The sequence below is a fragment of the Podarcis cretensis genome (genome assembly GCF_951804945.1).
Source record: "Podarcis cretensis genome assembly, chromosome: 6".
NCBI lineage: Eukaryota > Metazoa > Chordata > Lepidosauria > Squamata > Lacertidae > Podarcis > Podarcis cretensis.
This window is the reverse complement of record NC_137175.1, coordinates 35,287,065-35,312,185: the sequence shown is the minus strand read 5'-3', so window position 1 is coordinate 35,312,185 and position 25,121 is coordinate 35,287,065. Positions and strand designations below refer to the sequence as shown.

Below are 25,121 nucleotides of genomic sequence, written 5' to 3'. Positions count from 1 at the left end.
ACCCTGTACTCCACCGGGAGCCAGTGCAGCTTGAAAAGCACTGGGTGAATATGCTCCCATGGCAGAGACCCTGTGAGGAGCCTCGCTGCAGCATTCTGTACCCGCTGGAGTTTCTGGGACAGCTTCAAGGGCAGCCCCGCGTAGAGCGAATTACAGTAGTCCAGCCTGGAGATGACCGTCGCATGGATCACTGTGGCCAGGTCGGGGTGGGAAAGGTAAGAGACCAACTGCTTGATGCGGCGAAGGTGGAAAAATGTCGCCTTGGCTGTTGCTGTAGTTTGCGCCTCCATGGAAAGGGAGGCGTCAAGGATTACACCCAAACTCTTAACGGAAGGCAATGGCACTAATTGGGCCCCCACAAGAGAAGGGAGTTGGTTCCTCATCCCCATGCCATCCTGACCTAGCCATAGGACCTTTGTCTTCGAAGGATTTAGTTTCAATCGGCTCCCACGAAACCATCCAGCCACAGCTTCCAAGCATCTGGTCAGTGTGTTCGGGGCCGAGTCGGTGTGGCCATCCATCAGCAGATAGAGCTGAGTGTCATCAGCATATTGGTGGCAGCCCAGCCCAAAGCTCCGGATAATCTGGGCAAGGGGGCGCATAAAGATGTTAAAAAGCATCGTGGAGAGAATTGCGCCCTGCGGCACTCCACACACCAAGGAGTGGCACGACATTTCCCTCCCTAGTGCCACCCTCTGTCCCCGACCAGAGATAAAAGAGCACAACCAGTTACGGGCTATGCCCTGTATCCCCACGTCTGCGAGGTGGTGGTCCAGAAGATCATGATCGACATGTCAAAGGCTGCTGACAAATCTAAAAGGATCAGCAGTCCTGACCCACCTCGATCCAGTTGTCTACGGAGATCATCTGTTAGGGCAACCAGAGCCGTCTCCGTCCCAAAACCAGGACGGAAACCGGACTGAAATGGATCTAATGCCGATGTTTCCTCCAGAAACCTACCAAGCTGTTCAGCAACAATGTGTGACGATAGAAGAATAAGTGATTTAAGAAAAATAGAGAGTTTCACCCAAGTTGTCAATAACACATGTAAATATCAAAGGGTCTGAACCATTTTATTGTGCCAGGATAAGAGCAAAGAAAAATGATCATTCTTGCGCTGCCAACACATTATTCATGGTATGTCTAGAGACCATCTTATAATTCATTAGAAAAACACACACCTTTGATAGAGAAATTTTGTAGTTAATTATGAACAGTAAAACCTACAATATAGCTTTACAAAAACATAGCTGCAACAGCCCAAGAAAAACTGCTTAGCAGTTTATCTGCACAACATGTAGCTTACAGAGATCGCTAGTCCCTATAACTAGGTTCCAGAGAGCATTTCTGAAAACCTTTAGGTTGATAGCCTACCTTGCTTCCTTCACCTGTTAACCCTTGTAGTGTATTACATTGCTCTGTATTTAGCAGTCACCACAGGAACCAAATTCTTTACTCTATGTAAAGTTATAAGTTATAAAAGACATATATAAAAAATTCACAAAATTTGTTCCCATTTTTTAAATCTTTGTAACATGCTTGGAACGATTGCAAGTGCCCTCCCCCAATAATTTTGTTTAAAGTTTCTTTTCCTGTTCCACTCATAAAAAAAGGTTTTCTGATATATCCTCCCATAGCCAGGCTTAATAAAAAGTAGCCATTGCCATTCCATTACCAGAGGCTTCAATCTTCTAACTCCCAGAATGCATCCTGCATTCTACATATTCAGATGACTGTCCTACTGTGTCACAACTCTTGGCTTTTTACTTCGTAAGAAAAAGAGACACATCACCATTAGAGAACTATGTGCCTAGTCAGTCTGGCTCCAAAACCTGATAACATTTAATGAGCTCAGGTGGACTTGGCTTTGAGTCTATGTTTTGACAGAAGAAACACTGATAATTCAATCTGAAATTTCTCTGTTTTGTTGTGTCTTGTCTGGTGATTGTTGTTGATTCATTCCAGTAAGTCCAAAGAACAAGGAGGAAGTCTAGGGAGAAAGTCTTCCATACTGGTATAGCTCAATAAGAAATTCTCCAACACCAATAAAGTAAATACCTTGAGCTATACCAAAAAGAGGTGCAATGACCAGGGCTCGGCAACCAGCCCCTTTAAGGAAGGCTAAGGGACCCTCCTTCATCCAAAGTTTCCTGAAAGAGAGAAAACAATACCAGATATATTGGCTACTAAATTCTGCATCTATCATTTCACAACTCCTGTGTCCAGATCTGAACATTCACCCAAAAATCTCTATGCATTCTCCTTCCAAAAGCTTGAAAGACCTGATTCCCTCCTGCGGCTGTAATTCATCTCTCACCCTATAAAAAGAAGTCTTAAAAGAGAAAGAAACACACCAGAAATTGGCATGATTCCTACAGGTTTATGACCAATTCAAAGGGTATAGCTTCCATATGGAAGCTACTGAAAACCATTTCTGTATGGTTATACTTCAAGCAATGGTTGTGATATTTGACAGCTGGTTCTTCAGCACATATTCCAGGATAAAGCATGTTGGAAGTAGCTTTCAAATGCTATAGCCATGTGCTTAGGGTCAATCAGTTACTCCTACTTTTATCAGATTCACAGCTGCCTTCTGACTGCAGAGGTTACAGTGGCAAATTAGGGGAAACTGCCTTCATATGTCTGAAGATCAGCTTAAAAGGCCTAGTGTGAATGCACGTAAGTACTTTTCATGTCTTCTCAAACAGGAAACCTCCTCCACATTTGACATACTGTTTAACATTATAAACATTTGCTTACACTCTGGCTGAACAGTCAGTTATTCACAGTACTTTTATTACTTACCGTGCACAATCAATAATTCCACTATAACTCTCTTCGTTTCTTCCCTTGCCCATTGACTGAAGACGAGTTTTTATTACTGCAAAATAAAAATATTGTTTGCCAGGTTAGAAGACTAATGCAGGCAAGCCTGAGAACATTATGACTACAGCATATTAAAATTCGTTCTTTTCTAAATTTATTAGAGCACTGTGTTATTCTGAAGACAAAAAGCTTCCCTATACAGAAAGCCCTAACAGATGGAAGGGTAGCTTCCAGAGATTCACAAGGAAATCCACTTTTCCCAGTATTTCCCTATAACTACTGTATGGAGAAGCATGAAATACATGAAACACAGAAACACAAAAGAGATGAGATATAAATCTTCTCTTACCATCACAGGGATTGACAGACACAGCTGCCACTGAACCAGCCATGCAACCAGCAAGAAAAGAACGAAAGAAAGGGGCTTTCTCTTCCAGGGAATTGTGTCCTGCTCTGTTCAGATGGGCAAACAGTGGGAAATAGATGACCGAGAATGGGACATCCCTAGAACACAAGAGTTATTGCATTTTTATAAAGCCACATACTGTAAAAACTGGGCTGGGAATGGGAAGGACAAGATGTTCCATCCTTACCTCAGCAAGGTGGCTCCAAGACCCTTGTAGAGTCCTTTAATGCCCTGGGTATGCAGAAGCTCGACTGCTATCTGTGTGGCAGATATCCTCCTTGGAAAGGCAATTGGTCCTACATTGTATGCTCTGGCTAGAACAGGGCTGACAGCTAGAAGCTTGCACCCAGGAGATGAACAAGGAACTCTGCTCACAAGCTGCTGAGATGCTGAAAGCACAATTAAAAATATGTCAGGCTCATTGGTCACCTGAAATTTATGATTACACCCTGAATATATACAAGCCTGAGATGCATTCTAAATCTGATCACCTGAAGGTCTGATCCCTGGAAATCCCTTCAACTCCTGTATCAGAATCTATAAGCAGCTCTGTGATAGTGAAACATAAGCACTATTTGGACATTCTAAGGGCTTATCCACCCTTACCTTTCCTCCACACTTTCCAGGTGTGGCTTGTGGTTTAAAGCTCTGTATCCAAGTACAGTCAAACCTCGGTTCTTCAACGTAATCCGTTCTGGAAGCCCGTTCGGCTTCTGAAGTGTTTGACAACCGAGGTGCGGCTTCTGATTGGTTGCAAGAGCTCCCTGCAATCAAGCGGAAGCTGTGTCGGATGTTCGGTTTCCGAAAAATGCTGGAAAACCGGAGCATTTACTTTCAGGTTTTCAGCTTTCGGGAGCCGAAACGTTCCAAAATGGAGGCATTTGGGAGCCAAGGTTTGAGTGTACTTTCTTTTCTGCTCTGGAGCCTTCACCGTGAAAACCTGCTCTTTACTGCTGAATAGGAGCTAACAACAATCTGTTGAGAACCTAAATTGCCATTCATTGTGCTTCAGCTTTAAATAGTGTGTTTTTTTGCGGAAAAGTTCAGGGGTGGGGGAAAGCACTTGGGCACAGAGCTTTAAAGTGCAGACCTGTGCCTGGAAAGCATGGGGCAAAAGATAAGTGTTGATACAACCACATGGAACAGGCCATGCCTATTGGCCTTGCCATCTATGAGCTGAGGGAAGGTCTGAAGAAGGGAGTCTGTTATATGCACATAGGTTCCCCCTGCAATCTGAAATCCTGATTGCACAGCAGGGAGCTCTAGCTTATGTGCTGACTTCTGGTGTCTTGCCTTGCTCTTTAACAGTGTTCCATATTTCTGGGTCATAAATTGCCTACGTAAGACTTTGCTCCTATACAGATAACGCAGTACAGATACTTATTTTTTCACTTATCTGGCTCAATAACTTAGAAGCATTACTGAGTTCTGGAACTGATTAAAGCACTGTTGTGCCTTAGATTACCATTTATTGTCAATTAGGCAATACATTCAAATGATCCCTTATGGTACATAACTTTCTGCAGCCACCATCCATAGCAGGATGAGATAAAATACCAGACACTTACTCATGCTACACACACACACACACTATGGGTAGGGACAATATTATTCCCAATCCCTGTTCTTGTTTTACAAGCCACCAAGTTACTACTGACCTCGCTTATGACAGCCAAAACTAATGGTAATTGAAACCTATGCCAAACTGAACATCTCTTGTTCAACAGTTCATGTTAGTTTGTACATAACACCAAGCCAAATCATGGTGTGTGCATATGTACTCAGTACTTGCAGCAAAAACTGCAGCTACTTAACTCCTCCCCTGGGTCCTGCTTAGTTTGGCTTAGTGTTATGTCTCAACATGGAGTTGCAGTTTGTCTCCTGTTACAGACTACAAGTCCAGGTTCACAAGTAATGCTAAGCCAAACCATAGCTTAGCCTCAGGTAGCCTAGCAGTAGTAGGACTTGGGGAAGAGTGAAGTGACCATGATTGTTACCATGAGTACTTGCACACTCACATGTTGATAGTTTGGCTTAGTGTTATGTGTGAACTGGACTATTGTATGAAATGGCATTTCCATGCACTCTGGCACTCGGCATGGTGTCCCGTTGTGCCAGAAGCGTTTAGTCATGCTGGCCACATGACTCAGAAAGCTGTCTGATGACAAACACCAGCTTCCTCAGCCTGAAAGTGGAGATGAGCACTGCACCCCATAGTCAAATTTGACTGGACTTAACCATCCAGGGGCCCATTACTTTAGCTTTGTGTGAACATCCAAGAACCTGTTCTCAGAGATGATAAGCAAGAACTGTTACCTAGTCGTCCTGCATCTTGAAGTTGGATCTTCAGCATCTCCATTGGAGTGGTGATAATAACTTGGCAGGTTCCAGCACCACAACCGGCCATCATCTCCTTAGATAAAGAAAGGGCTACCCTGTAATAAAAAGAGTTGTTATTATTATAGTTGTTATTATTTTAAACACTAAAGTATACAAGCATGCAATATCCAAGAAAAGGAAAAGGCTGTATAAAGGAAATACATAGTTTATGTTCAGACTAGCAAGGGGCTTTGAGAATCAAACCCATTGAAAAATGACACGATAGCTTCTTACAGTCAATATCCCATCAGGACACAGAATTATAATATTTATGTTTACAATCAAAGTCACAAGATTTTGTCAGTCCATATAGAGTTGCATATTGGGTTGTCAATGCTCTGTGTTAGATCTTCCCTCCCTTTCCCTGCCCATCCTGCAGCAAGCTATTGAAATCATGAAGTTTTTCAAAGATGTGCTTAATACATACATATTATCCTCCTTGCAATATCTGGATTTTGACAAAGTTCAGCAAAAGAACTTGGGAGGTAGCAATGATCAAGAAAATGATGGAGTGGCTTGGGATAGAAATGCACAAATAATTGTGCATTGCAGAAGTCATGAGAACGAGCTAGATTATGTGCATCACAAAGATAAACTGTTCTTCCAGCCCATTGGCCCTTCAAAGTAGTTTATCCAGCGCACAGTAAGTTTTGCTTTCTGTTTTCAATAATTACTTGTCTTCTGCTTATTCAGAAGATTCATAATATTGCATGCCTTGCTATAAACATATTATTGTTCATTCTGCTCTCAAAGGTGATCAAAAAACTATTTAATGAGCTTTGCACAATTTGTCACATTCACGTAATGGAATCCGCAGTGAACACAGACTTAACTTATGTACGGTACAAATGAGACAGCTCTAGTATCTCAAGTTAACATACCCATCCTTGGCAAGAAGGTGCCTAAAATAGTCATTAGCAGCCAGTTTGATAGCCTTCTCGGGTGTTACAAGGGTCAGATTCACTGCTGCACCTAAAAATAAACACATACTTAAGCTTAATTGAAATTAGGAGATTTTCTTTGTTTTAAAATATATTTTGATTATAGGTATCCCACATCGTTTATTGTGACAGGGGCTCAGATTCCAGTTTTCAAAGTTATTGGAAATAGCCCAGAAACTACTACTGGAGTTATACAGTCATTTACAAAACTCTAATCTTAAAAGCAATAGCAGATTGTGGCAGAAGGAGAACAAATGGAAATCCTGTTGTGTGAGCAGACTGCATCTCATTTTGCACATCTTTGTTTCAAATGTCTGAGCTTTGAACAGCCAGCTCCAAAGTAAGCTCCAGAAACAATGCAGCTAACTCACTAGTAAATACATTGAGCTCTCCAGCTCTGACCTTTCAAGATGAGTCCCTAATCATAATGGTTGAGACCCAAATGAAAAAGTCCCCAGTTATCATGAAGTAGTATAACTGTGTTAGTTACAGCCAGTTACAAAAACAAGGAAAAAACTTACCTCTGTACATTCCAAAATAGCCTTCTGAACGCAGTGTTTTCATTAGACAATCCAACCTGATCAAGACACAACACTATAGTCAGAGATTACCTGTTGCTAAGACACTCTTGTCATATTTGATATTTGAGCTTAGCAGCAGTGACCAATGTCATATATACTACAAAAAATATATCATATCAAGCCTTAATAATATGTATTTTATGAAGAAAAATAAAATAACCTCATTATAGCTATTTAAATACAACTTATAATTGCTTATTTATAAGCTTTATTGTTCCCTAGTATCCAAAATGAGGCTACCGTAATTTTTTCATTTTCTATTTACCTTATTTCATTCACCGGTACATTATTCTTTATTTTATACATGCAAATAAAGACCCATACTTGATGGAATCATTCCATTAATAACTGTGGATTTCTACTTTCCCAACACCTACATCTATCTGTAGGTACTTGCAAATGGTGAAAGAGCTGCTCAAATATTAAGTCAATCTAGATGCAATACATTTCCAGTGATCACTTACATGCTTTTGTAGACTTGCTGTCCACTTCTCTGATTCTGTAACCTGGTTTTAACCAGGTCAATTGGAAATATACAAGTAACGCCAATGATCCCTGCAGCTCCTCCATTAATAAGTTTAGCGGGCAAACTGAACAAGAGAAAACAGAATTCCATTGTATGCAATTGAATCAAGAATTTCCAGAACTAGGGGCTGGAGAAGAGTTTTGCTGTATATTTATTTCATTTATATCAAATTCAGCTCTGTGATGCACCAAATTCTGACTTCTTTGAGACTGGCCACAGACTATGTGTTGCTTTCAGCATTGCTACAATAAAGCTTTTAGAACACTTCATATGCAACAATGGTACACATCTGTGACATACATGAAAAAACACAGGATTGTAGCCAAGGCTGCTGTTCCACTCACACAATCCTTCTCTTCTCCTTTCCCCTGCAGTCCCCTCACCCTCAAAATCTATTCCAGAGTCTTGGGGACCTTTTACAATGCATTTTTTGGACTGTACAGGGAGAAGTCCAGTTGTACAAACAGAAGTCCACTCATGCAGTGTTGGATACAGTCCATAACATGCAGTGTTTCTAAGTATGTGTTTAATGTATGTACATCCCTCAAAGAGCTTCTTATGTGCTTAGTATAAGCACATCATACCGAGACTCTTGCATGTTAGGGCTGCATCATATGCACAGCCTTGCATTACATTTATGACTCTCTGCCACAACAATCTCTCTTTTCTTGTTTCCCTTACTCTATTCCATGTCAAATCTGACTGGTTCCTTTGGGTCTCTCATTCCACCTTGTCTAGAGAGACAAGAGAGACTATTTATGGAATGAAGAGAGCTGCCCTGCTACATTTCAGACCACATGAAGTTATTCTTCAGGAGTATATATACTCCTAGCTATTATGAGGTATGTAAGAATAACCATTATAACTGCTCTTAAATACATCTTTGTTGCAATTTAATCTCAAATATTTTTAAAAACAGGTCTTTGAAATTTGTTATAAAACTATTGATCAAAGAAAGAAAGAAAGAAAGAAAGAAAGAAAGAAAGAAAGTTATTTGTATCCCTCCCTCCCCTGCTGGAGCTGGGCTCAGAGCAGCTAATGTCATATAAAACACAATATACATAAACAATCGATTAAAATGCATCCCAAAATTAATTCAAATAAAATTAAAATTAGACTGGACAAATGGCCATCCTCAAGTTAAATAAAATAAAAAACCAAACATTTTACATACTTCATTTTGCAGCATTTGTTGTCATATTCATTCTGTAAATCAATTGCACTGTTTCTCCAATGCCTGCTTTGAGGCTCACTATATTTCTAAAAACTTGGGAAGGACACATACCTAATCTGTTTCTCAGCCATCTTCTTTGGGATTACAAAGGAAAAAGTGCTCCAAGATCTTTTTGGTCAGTAAGTAATACAAGCTGCCGATGGTGAGAAGTTGGTTCCTCAAGGAGACAATTCTGTCTAATATCTGCAGAGTGAATTGAAGCTTTAAAATCCATCAGTGGTCCTATAAATAATCCAAAGTTATCTCATTGGCTGTTTCACCATACAGGCATTTCAAACAGCTCACAGCATCTCAAATTCAGTATGACAAATCAGAATACCCTCTAACCACTACTGTTACACCAAGTGTCATCATCTGTTATTAATACCTAGGTGATTAATTTATACCGTAAGAGATGCAACTGAAATATATTATATTGATGTAGGAATGACTGAGGAACTGTGACATTATAGGGAAGATGGTATCTTTAGTGACATAGGGTTGAGGGTGAGAAGTCATGCACAAAACAATTTAAAATCATAATGTACTATTAGCACAAATGAAAAAATAGTAACTTAGGCTGCAATCCAAAAACACTTACTAGGGAGGAAGTGCTACTAAACTCAATGGGAGTAAAGCAAATTTTGTATAAACATACACAGAATTGCATTGCATGACTTCAAGGAATGGGCATATCTGTGAAGAGGAAGAAAATACTAATAATATTTCCTAGGGCAATTATGGAAAGTACCCCTGGAAGGCCATGCTGAAATGTGTCAGAGCAATGCCATTATCACATGGGCAGCCAGGTTAGTAGTTGGGGTTCCCCATTCCCATGATGAGACAACACACCAGTGCTTCCATGGAAGACCATGCTAAAATGTGTCAGAGCAATGCCACTATCACATGGGCAGCCAAGTTAGTAATTGGGATTCCCAGTGCCCACCAGGGGTGTCATGCAATAAAGAGCAAATGACCAAGAAGCAATGACGAGTCTGGAGGTAGATTTCCCATTACTAACATCAGAGAAGAGTATGTTGCACAAAAAGTGAGATATTATTAGCCTACAATCCGATCATCTGATACGCATAGTCTGTAAAGCCCACAGGGAAATTTCAGTTGCGGCATTAAGATGTCTCCAGTTTCAAAAAGGCTCTTTAATTTTGTACAACAGCAAAGAAATAGAGCGACAGTTTTGATTTATCCTTTCTTGTGACTGCTCAAGGTAGTTGTAATTATATAATTACTCTTGCCTAAGAAAAACAATGAAAAGTGATCTCTGCTTTGCTCATCCCATATTTCTTTTGTCAATTCTTCTTGCACCAAATTCCCACAATGGTGCAATTTAGCAAAGCAATACTAAAAACACATGCACCACAAATAATTAAATAAATAAAGCTCATAGCAAAATATTATTTAAAATGCAATTATTTGGATATGTGAGATCCTGAAACCCGCTGAATCACATTCCACTGCTCCTGAAACTCTTTCTCAACTTCCAAGGGAGGTAAGATATGAAATTCACTCTCTCTGTCTGTGCAGTGTGCTTTAGCTCAGGGGTGGGAACCTTCAGGGTTGCACAACCTTTTTAAAAATAAAAATAATAATAAAATCCTGAAGTCCACCAACTGGAGCCAGTTGCAAAATAGTACTGGTTGGAGGGTGAAAGAAGAAACAACATACCACATGAGCAGGGTGGGGAATCTTAGGCACAGGGGCTGAATGCAGCCCCCCAAGCTTCTTTACCTAGCCCCTAAAATTCTCCCTTGGCCACACCCCTCAGTGGCCCTGCATCTCCCCTGGAGCACTGTTGCCTGGCTGGAATATGTCCTTGAACTCCAATAAAGACTCTTGCTTCTCTGGATGGATGGAGGGTTTGAGACCCATTGGCTATCTTCACCTGGTTTAGCTGGCCAGTTGAAGCTGTTCCTGGGGTGTGGCCATTGTTGCATTCAGACAGCTTCTAGGAGCCACAGGTGAGAGCTGAGTGCAGGGTGGAGATCAAAGGTGGACAAACTACCCCAGAAGCAGTAGGACCTGTCCCCCACCAGAAGTACCTCCCCTAACGCATACACCCCAGAGCAGGTACAATACACAAAACTTGGAGAAGCTACTGACTGTAGAAGAAGCAGGAAAGTGATGAGATGCTGTTGTGCTCTGAAGCCACTTTTCATCAGAACAGAAGTGAATACTAATGAGAAATGGATATGGGGCTCAACTTCTAGAATGCAAGGCAAGCCCAGGGTGTTCTGAGCTGGTTCCAAGGCTCAGTTCTGGGCCATTACCAATTTGGGCGGGGAGAGACACACTAACACTTATATGCATGAAATTTCACTCCTACCATCAGCAGGAGGCAGAAGTAGGAAGTACTGTAGTTAGAACAGTAGTTGGTTCAGAATTGGTTAGCACTTTCTAGTCAAGTATTTTTTCTGAAGCATTTTGCCAGCAGACTTTCTGCCGGGAGTACAACAGAGGATGCCATGTACAGGGTTGCAAGCAATGAGCCCAGCAATGACAGCTTATTCCAACCCCGTCCATGGCGGCTTCCTTCAAATTCACCCAACGATGGTCTACATACAAGTACTGGCTCTCTCAACCTGCATCTTACAAAATGCTCCCAGTAATTCTAGTCCATATACTCTGCATACTATTCTAAGATTACAGCCTTTTTCTGGCAGGTCTCCTGGGCCTTTTAACAGCTCCATGCCCTGGCAACAGTTATACACATAAAGCATTCTCCATCACTAAACCGTCATGACAGGCTGCATTTGTCACATTTCTGTGTCCTTTTCTTTTCGGCAAAAGTTGATACTTTCTACATCCTCCAGGCTTTTCCATTCTTTTTAAAGCTGCATTTAAATTGCAGTCATATACTCACTTACTTTGGAGTAAGTCCCACAGTAGGGTCTTAATTGCGCTTAACTGTTCTGCTTTTATTGTTTTACAAATCCACCTGGTTTTATGCAAGCCATTCTGGGAACCTCAAATAACTAAGGGCTCAAATAACTAAAGGCATGCAGGGGAAAGCAATGGCAGGGGGTTTGTGTTGTCAACTTTAATACTGTTTACAAAAAAACAAACAAAAACGGTACCAGCCCCACTACCCTTTTGTGGTTGATTCCTCTTATTTTCCCAAGCAGAGAAGGTGAGGTTGGGTTGGGAGAGGTCTGCACAGAATGTACACGGGGTGGGGTGGGGCTAGTGGTTATGTTGCTTCTCCCCCTTTTCTCATCCCTTGGTGGTGGATGCCATTTCACAAACACCATGCCTCTGATGGACTATACCCCACAAAAATTTAGCCATAATAAATGAGGTGGTTTTAAGGTGCCACCCCTTCTCTTGGAAATTATGTGGGTGGCTATCATCACCCTCTCGCTGACAAACAGATAAGAGGCTTCAAAGAAAAGGCGCTATATTCCCCCCCCCCCGCCACTCTTCACAGCTGCACAGAAGACATAAAAATTGAGTTAAGTGCAGCTTTATCAATGCAGCATTAGGAACATCTGTTTTTCCGCCTGTCAGCCAGCAGTTCAGTGAGACACAGGAGCTCTAGAAAAGGGCATTTTAACACAAATACATGTACCCATATCCAGTGCATAAGCAAAACAAGCTATAGCTTAGGGCCCCACTCGTTTGGGCCCCCCCAAAAAAAATTAAAGAAAAAACAAAACCTGGATGTACATTTCCAAAATATAAGATAAAAAACAACTAAAATAGATGAGTCTTTGTAAATTGTGTTTCTAAAGGCATTTTTGTTATTTCCAAATGCCAATGTGTTTGCATTATTAAGTTTGTTATGCATAAAAATCAATTTAAGTTAGAGCTTAATAATTTCACTATTAATATACTTAACTGTATTTCACTATTAATATACTTAATTGTATTTCACTATTAATATACTTCTTAGTTGTATTTCAGTTCAACAATTACTTTGATAAAATATATATTTTGTTATGTGCAAATGGCTTTAGATACCCATTAGGTCCATAAATTACCATACCGTATAGCACATATTCAACACAAAAAACAGAGACAATTTGTTGTTGACAAAGGACAGCTGGACATATAAAGGGCCCCATTACCTTCAGTAACCTAAATCCGGCCCTGCCCATATCCCTGCCCCTCAGTACCATTTATCTCAAGGAGCCACCCTTGGCCATGAATATTATTAGCTCTTATATGCCATGCCAAGGAGGGGGTAGGTATTTGAAATCAAATGGCAACGGAGCGGTGACCAGGCAACACGAGCTGTCCCTCCCCTCGGGTCAACTGACGGCCAACGGCTCTCGGTTTCAAATTCTACGCATTTACTCACCCAGCCGCCGCTCCATTGGCAGGCAGGTAGGAAAGAACGGTCGCCGCCGCCGCCGCCGCTCAGCCGGCTGTGCGTCTCCCGCCTCTACAGAAGGCGCGCTGCGATTGGCCAGAGCTGCCGCAACCCACCCAATGGTAGGAAGAGGCCAGGCTCGCACGCTTCCCCCCGCCCCCTCAGTCGCCGGCAGTAAAGGCGCGCTGCTCAAAATACACTATGGGTCACATTGGCAGCCCGTTCACCGTTAATCTCCTTTCTTTCAGCGCCCCACTCCTTCCTAACTTCCTTCTGCACTCGCAGCTCCGCTCTTCCAGGTCCTCAGCCTGGAGCATATTTTAAAGGCGCGGCTTGTGTGTGTTTTGATTGCTGAGCAATCAATCAATCAATCAATCAATCAATGGCTTCATTCTGCAGGTGGCTGGCAACAAGGCTAGCTGCCATGATCTCAGAACCAACAGAGCCGTTTGAACGGGCTGCCATAAGTCCACATGAATTCCTGCTTTCTTGTGCACTCCTTTGTCCAGTGTTGCTGCAATGTACCTGCCAATATTTTGGGAATAGTTTCTGCTGACGGTGCATTGGCTGGGTTGAAGATGTAAGATGAGAAGGCACCCACTTGAGCCGGTGCAACGATGCAGGCAAGAATTTATATATCGGGTATAGGGTGGTATATAAATTCAATTCAATTCAATAATAAATAAATAAATGTTTCATGGATGGAGCTTATTTATGTGTGTGTCTCTTGGGGGTCGGTGGAGCCCTGCTTTTTTTTTTTTTTTACCTTGTCAGCCTACATCTAGGATAAAAGAAAAGGGCTACTTTTCAGATAAATAGTTATGTTCATAGCTGTCAACGTTTCCCTTTTTTAAAGGGAAATTCCCTTATTACTAATAGGATTCTTCACAAGAAAAGGGAAAAGTTGACAGCTATGGTTATGTTACATCTCTGTTTAGAACATGTGAGGGGAACTTTTGTTTTTGTTTTTTTTATAGATTTTTTATTAAGAGTTTTGTTAATACAATAAAGAGAAAAAAGACAGAATAAACAAAGAACAAACAAAAAATAAAACAAACATAAAATTTTACATCTCGTAATAACCATCTTTTCTTCATTTTTTCCTTTTGGACTTCCTCACGTCTCTCGCTCCTACATTCCAAGTTAATAAAACTTTAGCCAGCAACTTATTATTTTTTTTTTTAAAGAATTTTATTACATTTTCAATTACAAAATCAGAAATATAAAAAGACTTAAAAGAAAAAAACACAAACGAAAAAAGCCAAAGAAAAAGAAAAAGAAAAGAAAAGAAAAAAAGCAATCCAACTTTCAAAGACATTTTTACATTACTAACTGGACTTCCCCACATCTCCCTCACCCTGCGTTCTTTACAATAAACATATCAGCAAATTATTACCTTGTTTCGTACCTTATTTATATCTTTCAAATATTATACTTCTAGATTTAAAGTACTTTTTATCAATTATTTATACCTTAAAGTAAAACATAGATTAACCTTAAGTTTCAGCTTTCTCTTACTTATAACTTAATCTTCTATTTTCCCAGTCTAGTTGCAGGGGCTAGAGTTTCCAAATCATGCAGATTCTTAACATTCATACAACTTATAATATTTTTGTAAATAGTCCTTAAATTTTTTCCAGTCCTCTTCCATTGTTTCTTCTCCCGGGTCTCGGATTCTGTCCGTCATTTCGGCCAATTCCATATAGTCCATCAATTGCGTCTGCCACTCTTCCAGTGTGGGAAGATCTTGTATCTTCCAGTATTTTGCAATGAGTATTCTTGCTGCTGTAGTTGCATACATAAAAAAAGTTCTGTCCTTCTTTAACAACTTTTGGTCCACAATGCCCAAGAGGAAGGCCTCTGGTTTCTTAGGAAAGGTGTACCTAAACACCTTTTTTAACTCATTATAGATCATTTGTGGTTCGAGGACCCGACCCCCGCGAAGTAAAATGAAGACACAGGGACACGTGATATAAGGTTAATGGGTTAGAAAAGGCCACAACTTTATTGATTACAGCAATGAAAAGGTATTGGCTTAGGCATTGGATCGCGAAACAAGTGGGTTTATTCACCAGGGGTTCATCACCTGTTGATGCTAATCCAACTATAGGCTCACCCCTGATGTCACCGAGGGTCGTGCCATGGCCTCCCGCCAAGCAGGCTTCGGACGGAATACACGACCGCCAGATTCCATTAACGGAATACCCCTAGAAATTGAAGGCATAGGCGATGGCCACACCTAGCACTTCGACACACCACAACACATTATTCCAATGCCTAACCTACCCACCAATACCACCAAAAAGTTGTGACGATTGCTACGAGGTAGGCGAAAAAACCAAAAAGCCTAATGCCAAATGGAAAAACTCCTACCAGGCCCCCCGGGCAACCGGGGCGACCAACCTAAGGTCCATAGCAAGGCCAATGACCTAAGCCCTAACTCAAAGGGAGTGGAGGGTGGGTGACTCGCCCAGGACGACAAAGAGAAATGAGGCCAGGGGGGAGGCTGGCACTGCAGCATAAAGGCTGCTGGACACGCCCCCCCATGGCACCTGGTTGGACAGCCACCGGGGGGGGGGTGTGAGTGCCAGCCAGGTGAGCTGGAGGCAGGGGGCAACGCCCCCTGCTAGGAGCGGTGCTCGGGCTCCCGTCCACAACCACTCCCCTCTCTTTCAGGGAGGAGAGTCTTTCCCAGAAGGCCTTCACTTTTGGACAAGTCCACCAAAGGTGAAAGAATGTCCCTTCAGCCCCCTTACATTTCCAACATTTATTATCAGACTGGTGATATATTTTTGCAAGCTTGACTGGGGTCATGTACCACCTATATATCATTTTCATAATATTTTCCTTCAGGGCGTTACATGCCGTGAATTTCATTCCAGTGGTCCATAACCTTTCCCAGTCTTCAAACATAATGTTGTGCCCAATATCTTGAGCCCATTTTATCATGGCTGATTTGACTGTCTCATCCTGGGTGTTCCATTTAAGCAGCAAGTTATACATTCTCGAGAGTACCTTAGTCTTAGGTTCTAACAGTTCTGTCTCTAATTTCGATTTTTCCACCTGGAATCCTATTTTTTTGTCCAACTTAAAAACCTCTTGAATTTGAGCATAATGAAACCAGTCTTGCACCCTATTATTTAATTTTTCAAAGCTCTGCAGCCTCCAGTTGTCTCCAATTTTTTCTATTATTTCCCAGTATTTCGGCCAACTGACCTCCATATTGGGTCTTTTTCGAACCTTGGCCTCCGCTGGTGATAACCACCTCGGGGTCTTACCTTCTAGTAAGTCTTTATACTTTGTCCAGACCTTAAATATAGCTTTCCTGACAATATGGTTTTTAAACATTTTATGAACCTTTACCTTGTCGTACCACAAGTATGCATGCCATCCAAAAACGTTGTTGTACCCTTCCAGATCTAGGACATCAGTGTTCTCAAGAAGTAACCAATCTTTCATCCAGCAGAAAGCCGCAGCTTCATAATATAACCTTAAATCTGGCAGGGCAAACCCCCCTCTCTCTTTTGCGTCAGTTAGTATTTTAAATTTTATTCGGGGCTTTTTGCCCTGCCAGACAAACCTAGAAATATCCTTCTGCCACTTCCCAAAACATTCCACTCTGTCCACGATCTGTAGGGTCTGAAACAAAAATAACATCTTCGGCAATACATTCATTTTTACAGCTGCAATTCGACCCAACAAGGAAAGTTTCAATCTTGACCAAATCTCTAAATCTTTCTTAATTTCTGACCAACATTTTTCATAATTATCTTTAAATAGATTCAAGTTTTTGGCTGACAAGTTTACCCCTAGGTATTTTACCTTTTTAACAACATTTAGCTCTGTCTCTTTCTGAAACCCCTCTATTTCCAAAGGTGTCAAATTTTTCTCCAGAACCTTAGTTTTTTGCTTGTTCAGTTTGAACCCCGCCACCCGACCAAATTCATAAATTAATTCTAAAACTCTTTTCGTACTAGATTCTGGCTCCTGTAATGTTAAAACCAAGTCATCTGCAAAGGCTTTCAATTTAAATTGCTCCACTCCGACCTGTATTCCTTGTACCAACTGGTCTTCCCTAATCATGTTCAAAAGCACCTCCAGGACAGAAATAAATAGTAGAGGGGATAGGGGGCAACCTTGTCGTGTTCCTTTTTCGATTTTAAACTTTCTGTCACCACATTGTTAACTATCAGTTTAGCTTTCTGCTCTGAATAAATTGCCTCTATTCCATTTTCAAACCCCTGTCCCACTCCCATCCCTTCCAAATTTTTCTTCATAAACCTCCAAGAAATGTTATCAAAGGCCTTCTCCACATCAACAAAAATTAACACTGATTTTGTATTAATACTGGTTTGCAGAAGTTCCAAAATGTCAATAATATTCCTAGTATTATCAAACAAATGTCTTCCTGGGAGAAAGCCTGCCTGATCCTTATGGATTACTTCATTTAATACTTTTTGAAGTCTACCTGCCAAAATATCTGCAAAAATTTTATAATCCACATTAAATTTTATAATCCACATTTTATAATCCACATTAAGTTGAGTCTTTTCAGTTTCCACTTTAGGAATCAATGTGATGAAGGCTTCTTTCCACGATTCCGGTGCCTTCTTCCCCTCCAAAATCTGATTGCATACCTCCATTAATGGTTGTATCAAAAAGTCTTTCAATATCTTATAATACTTGGAGGTAAGCCCATCAGGGCCTGGAGATTTGCCTAGTTGCATGTTCTGAATGGCACCCTCTATTTCTTGTTGTGTTATTTTGTGGTTCAGGATTGTTCTCTTTTCCTCAGCAAGTTTTGGTAATCCATTTATTTTCAAAAATTGGTCTATCTCAGTCTCTTCTTGTGGCCCTTGAGTGTAAAGCTTTTTAAAATATCTCTGGAAACACTTCCTAATTTATTCGGGTTTCTGAATATCTCTCCCTTCAATCTCTAAGTTAGTAACTGTATTCTATTTTTGTCTCTTTTTCAACTGCCATGCTAGCAGTTTCCCGCACTTATTAGCTGATTCAAATGATCTTTGTTTCATTTGTTTAATTTTCCACTCAACTTCTTGATTTATCAGTTTCGCATACTGTGCTTGGTAGAATTTAATTTCTCTCAAGATCTCCTTCGATTTTGGTTTAGATCTCAGCTTTTTCTCTCCATCTCTTATCTTCTCTAAAATCTTATCTTTTTTTCCATTCCAAAATCTTTTCTTTATCGTGTTCTGTTGTATCAGAAACCCTCTCATGACTGCTTTGCTTGCATCCCAGATTATTCTCCTTTCCACCGTGGTATTCAAATTTATTTCAAAATAATCTTTCAAAGTTTTTTGGGCCTTCTTCACAATCTCCTGATCTCTTAATAGTGTGTCATTCATTTTCCATCTAAAGGAACCGATTGGAGTAAGTCTTAATTCCATTTTCATGGCGTTATGGTCGGAGCAAGTTTTTGGGCAGATTTCCACTTTTCTAGTCTTAGGTGCCAGTCCTCTAGTTATCCATATTTGGTCTATTCTTGTCCATGACAGATGGGCTTCAGAAAAAAAAGTTCCTTCTCTACCTAGGGGGTTCTTTGTCCTCCATATATCAATCAAATCCATATTGTCAGTTAGTTCAAAGAAGGTTTTAGGCAGTCTGCCATCATTTGTTAAATTTTGATTTTGTGACTTATCCATGTTTGTAGAGACCACCCCATTCATATCTCCCATCATCATGATGTTGGTATAGTCCAGATAGTCCAGAATTGTCTCATGCAGCTTCCTGTAAAATTCTGATTTCCCCTCATTCGGTGCATATATTCCTAATATTAAAAAATTTTCTCCTTGGACCTGTATTTCAATTGCCAAAATTCTTTCTTGCTCGTCTTTGAATAAGAGTTTTGGTGACAGGCTCTCCTTTGCATAAATCACCACTCCTCTTTTCTTAACTTTGTCCGATGAAATAAATTCTTGGCCTAATCTTTTATTAATTAACACTTTTCTGTGGAGCCTAGTCACATGTGTCTCCTGTAAGCAAATAATGTCCAATTGTTCTTTTTTCAATATGTGAAAGATTCTTCTTCTTTTTTCTGGGGAATTTCCGCCATTTATATTCCAACTAAGAAGCTGCAGAGACATCCTGGATCAGTCTGTTGGTCCTATGGTGGCGTCTCCTTCTTTTGGTCTTCTGGTCCCGAGGGTGTAGGTACAGGTGTAGGTATAGGTGGAGGTGGTGGCCAAGATCCTATTGTTCCTTTCCGTAGGTCCTCTTCATAGTCGTTCAAGAACTTTTGTTGATCTTCTGCTGTTTTGATTTTAACTTTCTTTCCTTTGAAGTTGAAAGATAGTCCTTGAGGGAACTCCCACCTAAAGGGAATTGAGTTGCTTCTCAGTAGTCTTGTTAATTCTATATAAGTATCTCTAAGATCCAAAAGTTGTTTCGGGATGTCCTTGTAGATTTCTGCCTTAATGCCTTGAATAACAAGTGATTTTTCCAAAATAAAGGCCTAATATTTTATCTCTCTCTTGCTTAGATCTCAAAATAATCAAACAGTCTCTGGATCTGTCCTTCCTCACCACTCTTCCCAATCTGAAAGCAGTTACAATTTTAAAATCCTTGTCCTCTTCAATACCCCAGAACTTTGAAAATTCTGATGTCAAATAACCAATCAAATCTTCCTGCTCAAGTTCTGGAATAGCTCTCAGTCTGAGATTACTTTCCCGGTTTCTCAGTTCAGTCATCGACACGTAGGCCTGCTGTTCACTAATCTGTTTATGCAACGGCTTCACCTCCACTTTTATTGCCTCAGCCTTCAAGTTGGCTTCCTCTGCTTTTTGCTTGGCTTCCTCAGCCAGTTTGTGATTCTCTACAGTTGCTTCCTGGAGATTCCCAATTGCTTGTGTATGTTGGGCCACCTGATCAGTCAATTTATTTATGGAGGATGTGGCTTGATCAATTTTAGTCGAATGTTCATCCGCCTTTTTGTTTAAAATTACCAGTTGTTCCAGAATCTGATTTAAAGCTGTTTCCGATCCTCCTGAAGCCATATCCCCTGTAGATGTCAGCTCGACTGCCCCTTTTTGTACTTCTAAGACAGCTGGGACAGATGATCTGCGTGGTTGGGAAGTCAAGGTTGTTTGTACCAGTTGTTTTGCCTTTGTTTTAGCCAGTCTTGTTCTCCCTGTGTCACTCATTCCAATCCCTTCTATGTGTCAAGGTCAAACTGTGTATATTCCCATGAGAAAGGCAGTTCCAAAGTGTAAACAATAAGGCAGCAAAAAATTAAAACAAAGTGTAGTTCCCAGACAGTTGTAAATCCAAAGTCCTCTAGGGGGAGTACAATGTAGTTCAACAGAAAGAAACAGATTTTTCCTTCATTGAAGTCCCAGCAGTCCGAAAAATCTAAAGAGCCTTTTAGTTTCCTTTTAACCTAGAACTTTTCCCAAATTAATACAAAGTCTCAAAGAAGGTGCAAGAAACCGTTTCCCTGTTTCTTCTATAATGTAGCGTTTGCATGCAACACTTTCAGAGTTAAATAGTTTCTGCAATTTGACAGTTCTTCTTTATCCTGGCAGCCCGAGGCTTTGGTTTCCTCAATTATTTGTAAATCCCAGGGGAAGAGGGAAAATCCAATCGAAAAACCAGCATAAATACTCCAAAGTTGTCTCTGTTAATTCCCGGCCAAAAGTTCAATTGTCTGCACAATAATCCAATCTTTTAAAAGTTCTTTCAAAGCGCTTCCCGCTTGTCGAAACTTTTACTTTGATCTCTTTAGCACAGTCGGGAGACGGACTTCCTGGTTGCGTTTCCTGTTTTCAGCCAAATTAGAATACTTTAGTCCCGATAATTTTTTAAGTCCCCTTACTCACGGGTTGTAGTTGCAAATCTGATGTTCCAAGAAGAAAGGTCGGCGCTCATCAGCAGCAGCCGCGCGGCTTTGCTTCCGCAGAAAGAGCGATGAACTCACAGCGCCGCTCCCCCTTTCACGTTCCGGAGCCCCTTACGGGGTTCCTTCTCCGTTTCCGGGGGGGCTCCTGGCGCCCGCCGAGTCCCACGGCCACGAGCTCACTCTGCCCGTGGTTTTTCTTAATGGGTCACCGCTGTGCCGCAGCGGACGACCCTTTCCTGCGGAGCCCCTCTTCAGAGCGCGAAGAGGACCGCCATTGCTGTTTCGCGCCGCCTCCGGAAGTCTTTCGCGCCGCCTCCGGAAGTCCTTTAGCCAGCAACTTATCACCTTATTTTCATTCTTATTGTACACAATTCCAATATTTTATCCCTAACTTTGAATATTTTTATCAAAATCCTAAATACCTAGTTTTAACATGATATTCATTCAAAATTTATCTTTCTCATGAAATACTCATTCTCATAATCTTTTCAGCTAACTTTATGGTGCCCTGTTGTTTTCAAATCTCTCATCCTTCTTAACACTCATATAATTTACAGTGTTTCTGAAGATAGTCCTTAAATTTCTTCCAATCCTCCTCCACCGCTTCTTCTCCCAGGTCTCGGATTCTGCCAGTCATTTCTGCTAACTCCATGTAGTCCATCAGTTGCATCTGCCATTCTTCCAGCGTGGGTATGTGAGGGGAACTTTTGGCCTTCCTAGAATCATAGAATCATAGAGTTGGAAGAGACCACAAGGGCCATCGAGTCCAACCCCCTGCCAAGCAGGAAACACCATCAGAGCACTCCTGACATATGGTTGTCAAGCCTCTGCTTAAAGACCTCCAAAGAAGGAGACTCCACCATACTCCTTGGCAGCAAATTCCACTGTCGAACAGCTCTTACTGTCAGGAAGTTCTTCCTAATGTTTAGGTGGAATCTTCTTTCTTGTAGTTTGGAGCCATTGCTCCGTGTCCGCTTCTCTGGAGCAGCAGAAAACAACCTTTCTCCCTCCTCTATGTGACATCCTTTTATATATTTGAACATGGCTATCATATCACCCCTTAACCTCCTCTTCTCCAGGCTAAACATGCCCAGCTCCCTTAGCCCTTAGCTCCTGATTTTGCTGAACCACACCTCCCGTCACCCTCGGCCCTTGGCCATGCTTGTTGGGACTGATGAGAGGTGGAGAGTCAAGGTTCCTCAAACCTGCTTTAGAACCACTGATGCCTTCCTGCTGTATCTTGGCAGCAGAGAAAGCTATAGGGCTCTCCAAGAGAAGTAATGTGAAACTTCTCAGGAACTTGGTTTGTGGGGCAGGCAGTTGCTCATCTCAGCACAAGCCCAGATACCTCAGTGCAAGACCAACTTCAGTTCAGCGTTATTTGATACTCTGTACTGCCTGAGGGAGAAATGAGAAAGGGATGGCTTACATATAATGTTCCATTTTTCCCTGGCTTTCTCCCCTTTCCCCAGCCCCTATTGGGGCTGCTAATGAAGCAGCAGTGCAAAAAGGCACATTGTTTTCAATTACTATGTATGCCTCTATTCCAGGAAAATTTGCAGAGGTGAGAGAGTGAAAGGTGCAAGATGGACTATGTTCAGCACGGGATAAGTTAATGCTCCACAACAACAGAAATCCTAAAACAATTTGCCTCATGCCAAAATATTTTGGTTTTTTTTATATTGTAGGTTGTACTGGACCATTTGGATCTATTTGTTTTGTCACTGTTATTAAGGAAAATGCGAGCCAATTTGAGCATAATATGTACAGAAAGATTGTCTATCAATAAAATTGTGTCAAAAGTGTTCTCCCCCCACCCCCTTGAAAACTTGCTGTGGTTGTGAGTTTATTCCTACTGCTCAATTACTCTTACTGGCTGCAGTTCGGTACACTGGTGCATAAGCCTTGAATGCCGCTGAGGTCAATGAGAGAAAAAGCATGCATAATAAAATCCATAGTTTGCACCAGATGCGGGGAAAGTTTTTCAGACCAAAGGCCACATTCCCTTTTGGGCAACCTTTCAGGGGCCACGTTCCAGTGGTGGGCAGGGCCCCAGGTAAAAGTGGGTGGCGCAACAAAGGTAAATGCTACCTTTGTACAGTAGTTCAGTTTTAAACACACATATCTGCTCCATCTTCCATCCAGGCAAGCAAGAGGCATTATCAGTGTTCAGCAATACATTCCAGCCATTCCGGGACAGGTAAGGTTAGTGAAAGGTGTGGCTGGGGGGAGAGAGGGTGCTGCTGAGAAGCAGGTTACAAAGGGGAAGAGTTCAGAGGGCCAAATGGAGATTCCTCACCCTTTGTTTATGCCTTCTTCTGCAGCTTGCTGGAGCTGATCGGAGTTGTTTAGCGAGGTTCCTCACACCTGATTTAAACACTGTATGAGCTTGGAAATACCCTGTTTCCCTGAAAATAAGACAGTGTCTTATATTAATTTTTGCTCCCAAAGATGCGTTAGGTCTTATTTTCAGGGGATGACTTATTTTTCCATGAAGAAGAATGCAGTACACATTTATTGTCTAATTGTGAGTCAGCCAGACTCTGTCAGGGCAGAGCGAGCAGCAGGTGGCAGCTTGTCCTGGCGGCGGCGTGGGCTCTCTGATTTATAGAGACCTTGCACTGCCTGAACAGTTCCGGCTGTGCTGCGGCCAATCAGTGAGCTGCGCGGCGGCGCCCGCCGCTACGGTCCAGAGGAGTCAGACGCCTTATGGTAGCTTCGGGGGCCTTATATTCTGGGGAGGCCTTATTATAGGGGAGGTCTTATTTTCGGGGGATGCCTTATATTATGGCGAGAGGCAAAACTGGAAGTAGGTCTTATTTTGGGGGGATGTCTTACTTTTGGGGAAACAGGCACCTCTTCTTGATATCTGTGCTCTTGAGGCTCATCCTAGCTGATTTGATACAGTTTTGAACTACATCTCTCACAGCCAAGCCTCTTAATTCACAGGTAAGGAACACACATACATACTTTTAATTCAGGTGGGATCCTCTACCTACCTCTTCTGTCTAGTGCTTCCAATCCAGCCCATCCTCTCCTTCTCCACCAGTGGAGGCTGGCATGGCCGTCCAACAAACATGGAGCACTTTAGGCTGCAATCCTGTACCCACTTACATGAGAGTAGGTTCCACTGCACTCAATGGGACTAACTTATGAATAAGCATATATAAGATTGCAATATTAAACAGGCAAAAAACCACCAGCAGCCATTTTGACACCTGTATAAATATGTACCACAGCTCTCTCAAACTGTTTTCCTTACATTTTCATTGCTTTGCAAGTGTCCTTTCCATGGTATATTTGTAATATCACATACCACAACATACCAGTCATCTGAAAAAGGACTTTGTAAGAAACAAGAGGCAGCTAGCTTGGCTTCCTGAAGAACTCGTTCCATGATATGTGTTTTTTGGGGGAAACCTTCCCTAATTGATACTAAGAAAATGGGTAGTCAGTGAAGCAAAACTACACAGTCATTTAAGTCTGCAGCACAAAGATAAAAGCAGTAACCCTCCACCACAGCCAATACTGCATTACAAGGAAGAGCCACAGGTTGTCTATGTATTTTGGATTTGCAGGAGAGCAACCAAATATTGAAATGGAAAAATGAGAGTAAAAGCACAATCCTATGCACGTCTACTGTACTTGGATATGCTATTAAGTTCATTGGGGCTTGTATACAGAACTACAGCTTGAATGAGGTGCAATGCACAGGATCAAAACATGCCATGCCCATCATTCATATGGCTCAACATGCTACTAGTATATATCCTAGCACCAGTGCTTTTTTCTGGGGGTATGCAGGGGTACGCATACCCCTAAACGTTTTGCGAATCTAGGTTTGGCCTCACTGAGGGGCAGTATTTCAATATGAGTAGAAAAATGAGAGTACCCTTAAACATGTTTTTAAAGGAAAAAAAGCACTGCCTAGCACACATTCATTGCATTGTTAGTGCAAATGTTCTTTGGAGCCATAGACTTTCCCCCTCCACATCCCAAACCAGTCTGTTCCACGCACAACATACCATCCGAGATGGTCAGCAAAAAGAGACAACCACTACTTTCAT

At 41.5% G+C, this 25,121-nt stretch overlaps 1 protein-coding gene and 1 long non-coding RNA gene across 3 annotated transcripts; one reads left to right on the top strand and one right to left on the bottom strand.

Moving 5' to 3' along the window:
* Nucleotides 1-1,060: 1,060 nt before the first annotated feature.
* Nucleotides 1,061-13,161, bottom strand: LOC307217851 (mitochondrial glutamate carrier 1-like). Of its 2 annotated transcripts, none has more exons than XM_079979816.1 (10): nucleotides 13,003-13,161; nucleotides 8,945-9,115; nucleotides 7,598-7,723; nucleotides 7,074-7,129; nucleotides 6,493-6,583; nucleotides 5,549-5,667; nucleotides 3,420-3,621; nucleotides 3,176-3,330; nucleotides 2,806-2,881; nucleotides 1,061-2,150 (listed from the first exon to the last, which is right to left on the bottom strand). In XM_079979816.1, the coding sequence occupies exons 2-10, from the start codon at nucleotides 8,962-8,964 to the stop codon at nucleotides 1,991-1,993; spliced, it is 1,005 nt and encodes a 334-aa protein (XP_079835942.1). In that variant the 5' UTR covers nucleotides 8,965-9,115; nucleotides 13,003-13,161; the 3' UTR covers nucleotides 1,061-1,990. The 2 variants fall into 2 exon arrangements, with proteins under 2 accessions (XP_079835942.1, XP_079835943.1); XM_079979817.1 differs by having other exon boundaries at nucleotides 8,945-9,076; nucleotides 13,003-13,156.
* An 83-nt stretch (nucleotides 13,162-13,244) lies between these two features.
* Nucleotides 13,245-24,060, top strand: LOC307218123. Its single transcript, XR_013839796.1, has 3 exons — nucleotides 13,245-13,757; nucleotides 23,200-23,254; nucleotides 23,379-24,060. It is a non-coding gene; the product is annotated as an uncharacterized lncRNA (long non-coding RNA).
* Nucleotides 24,061-25,121: the final 1,061 nt, after the last annotated feature.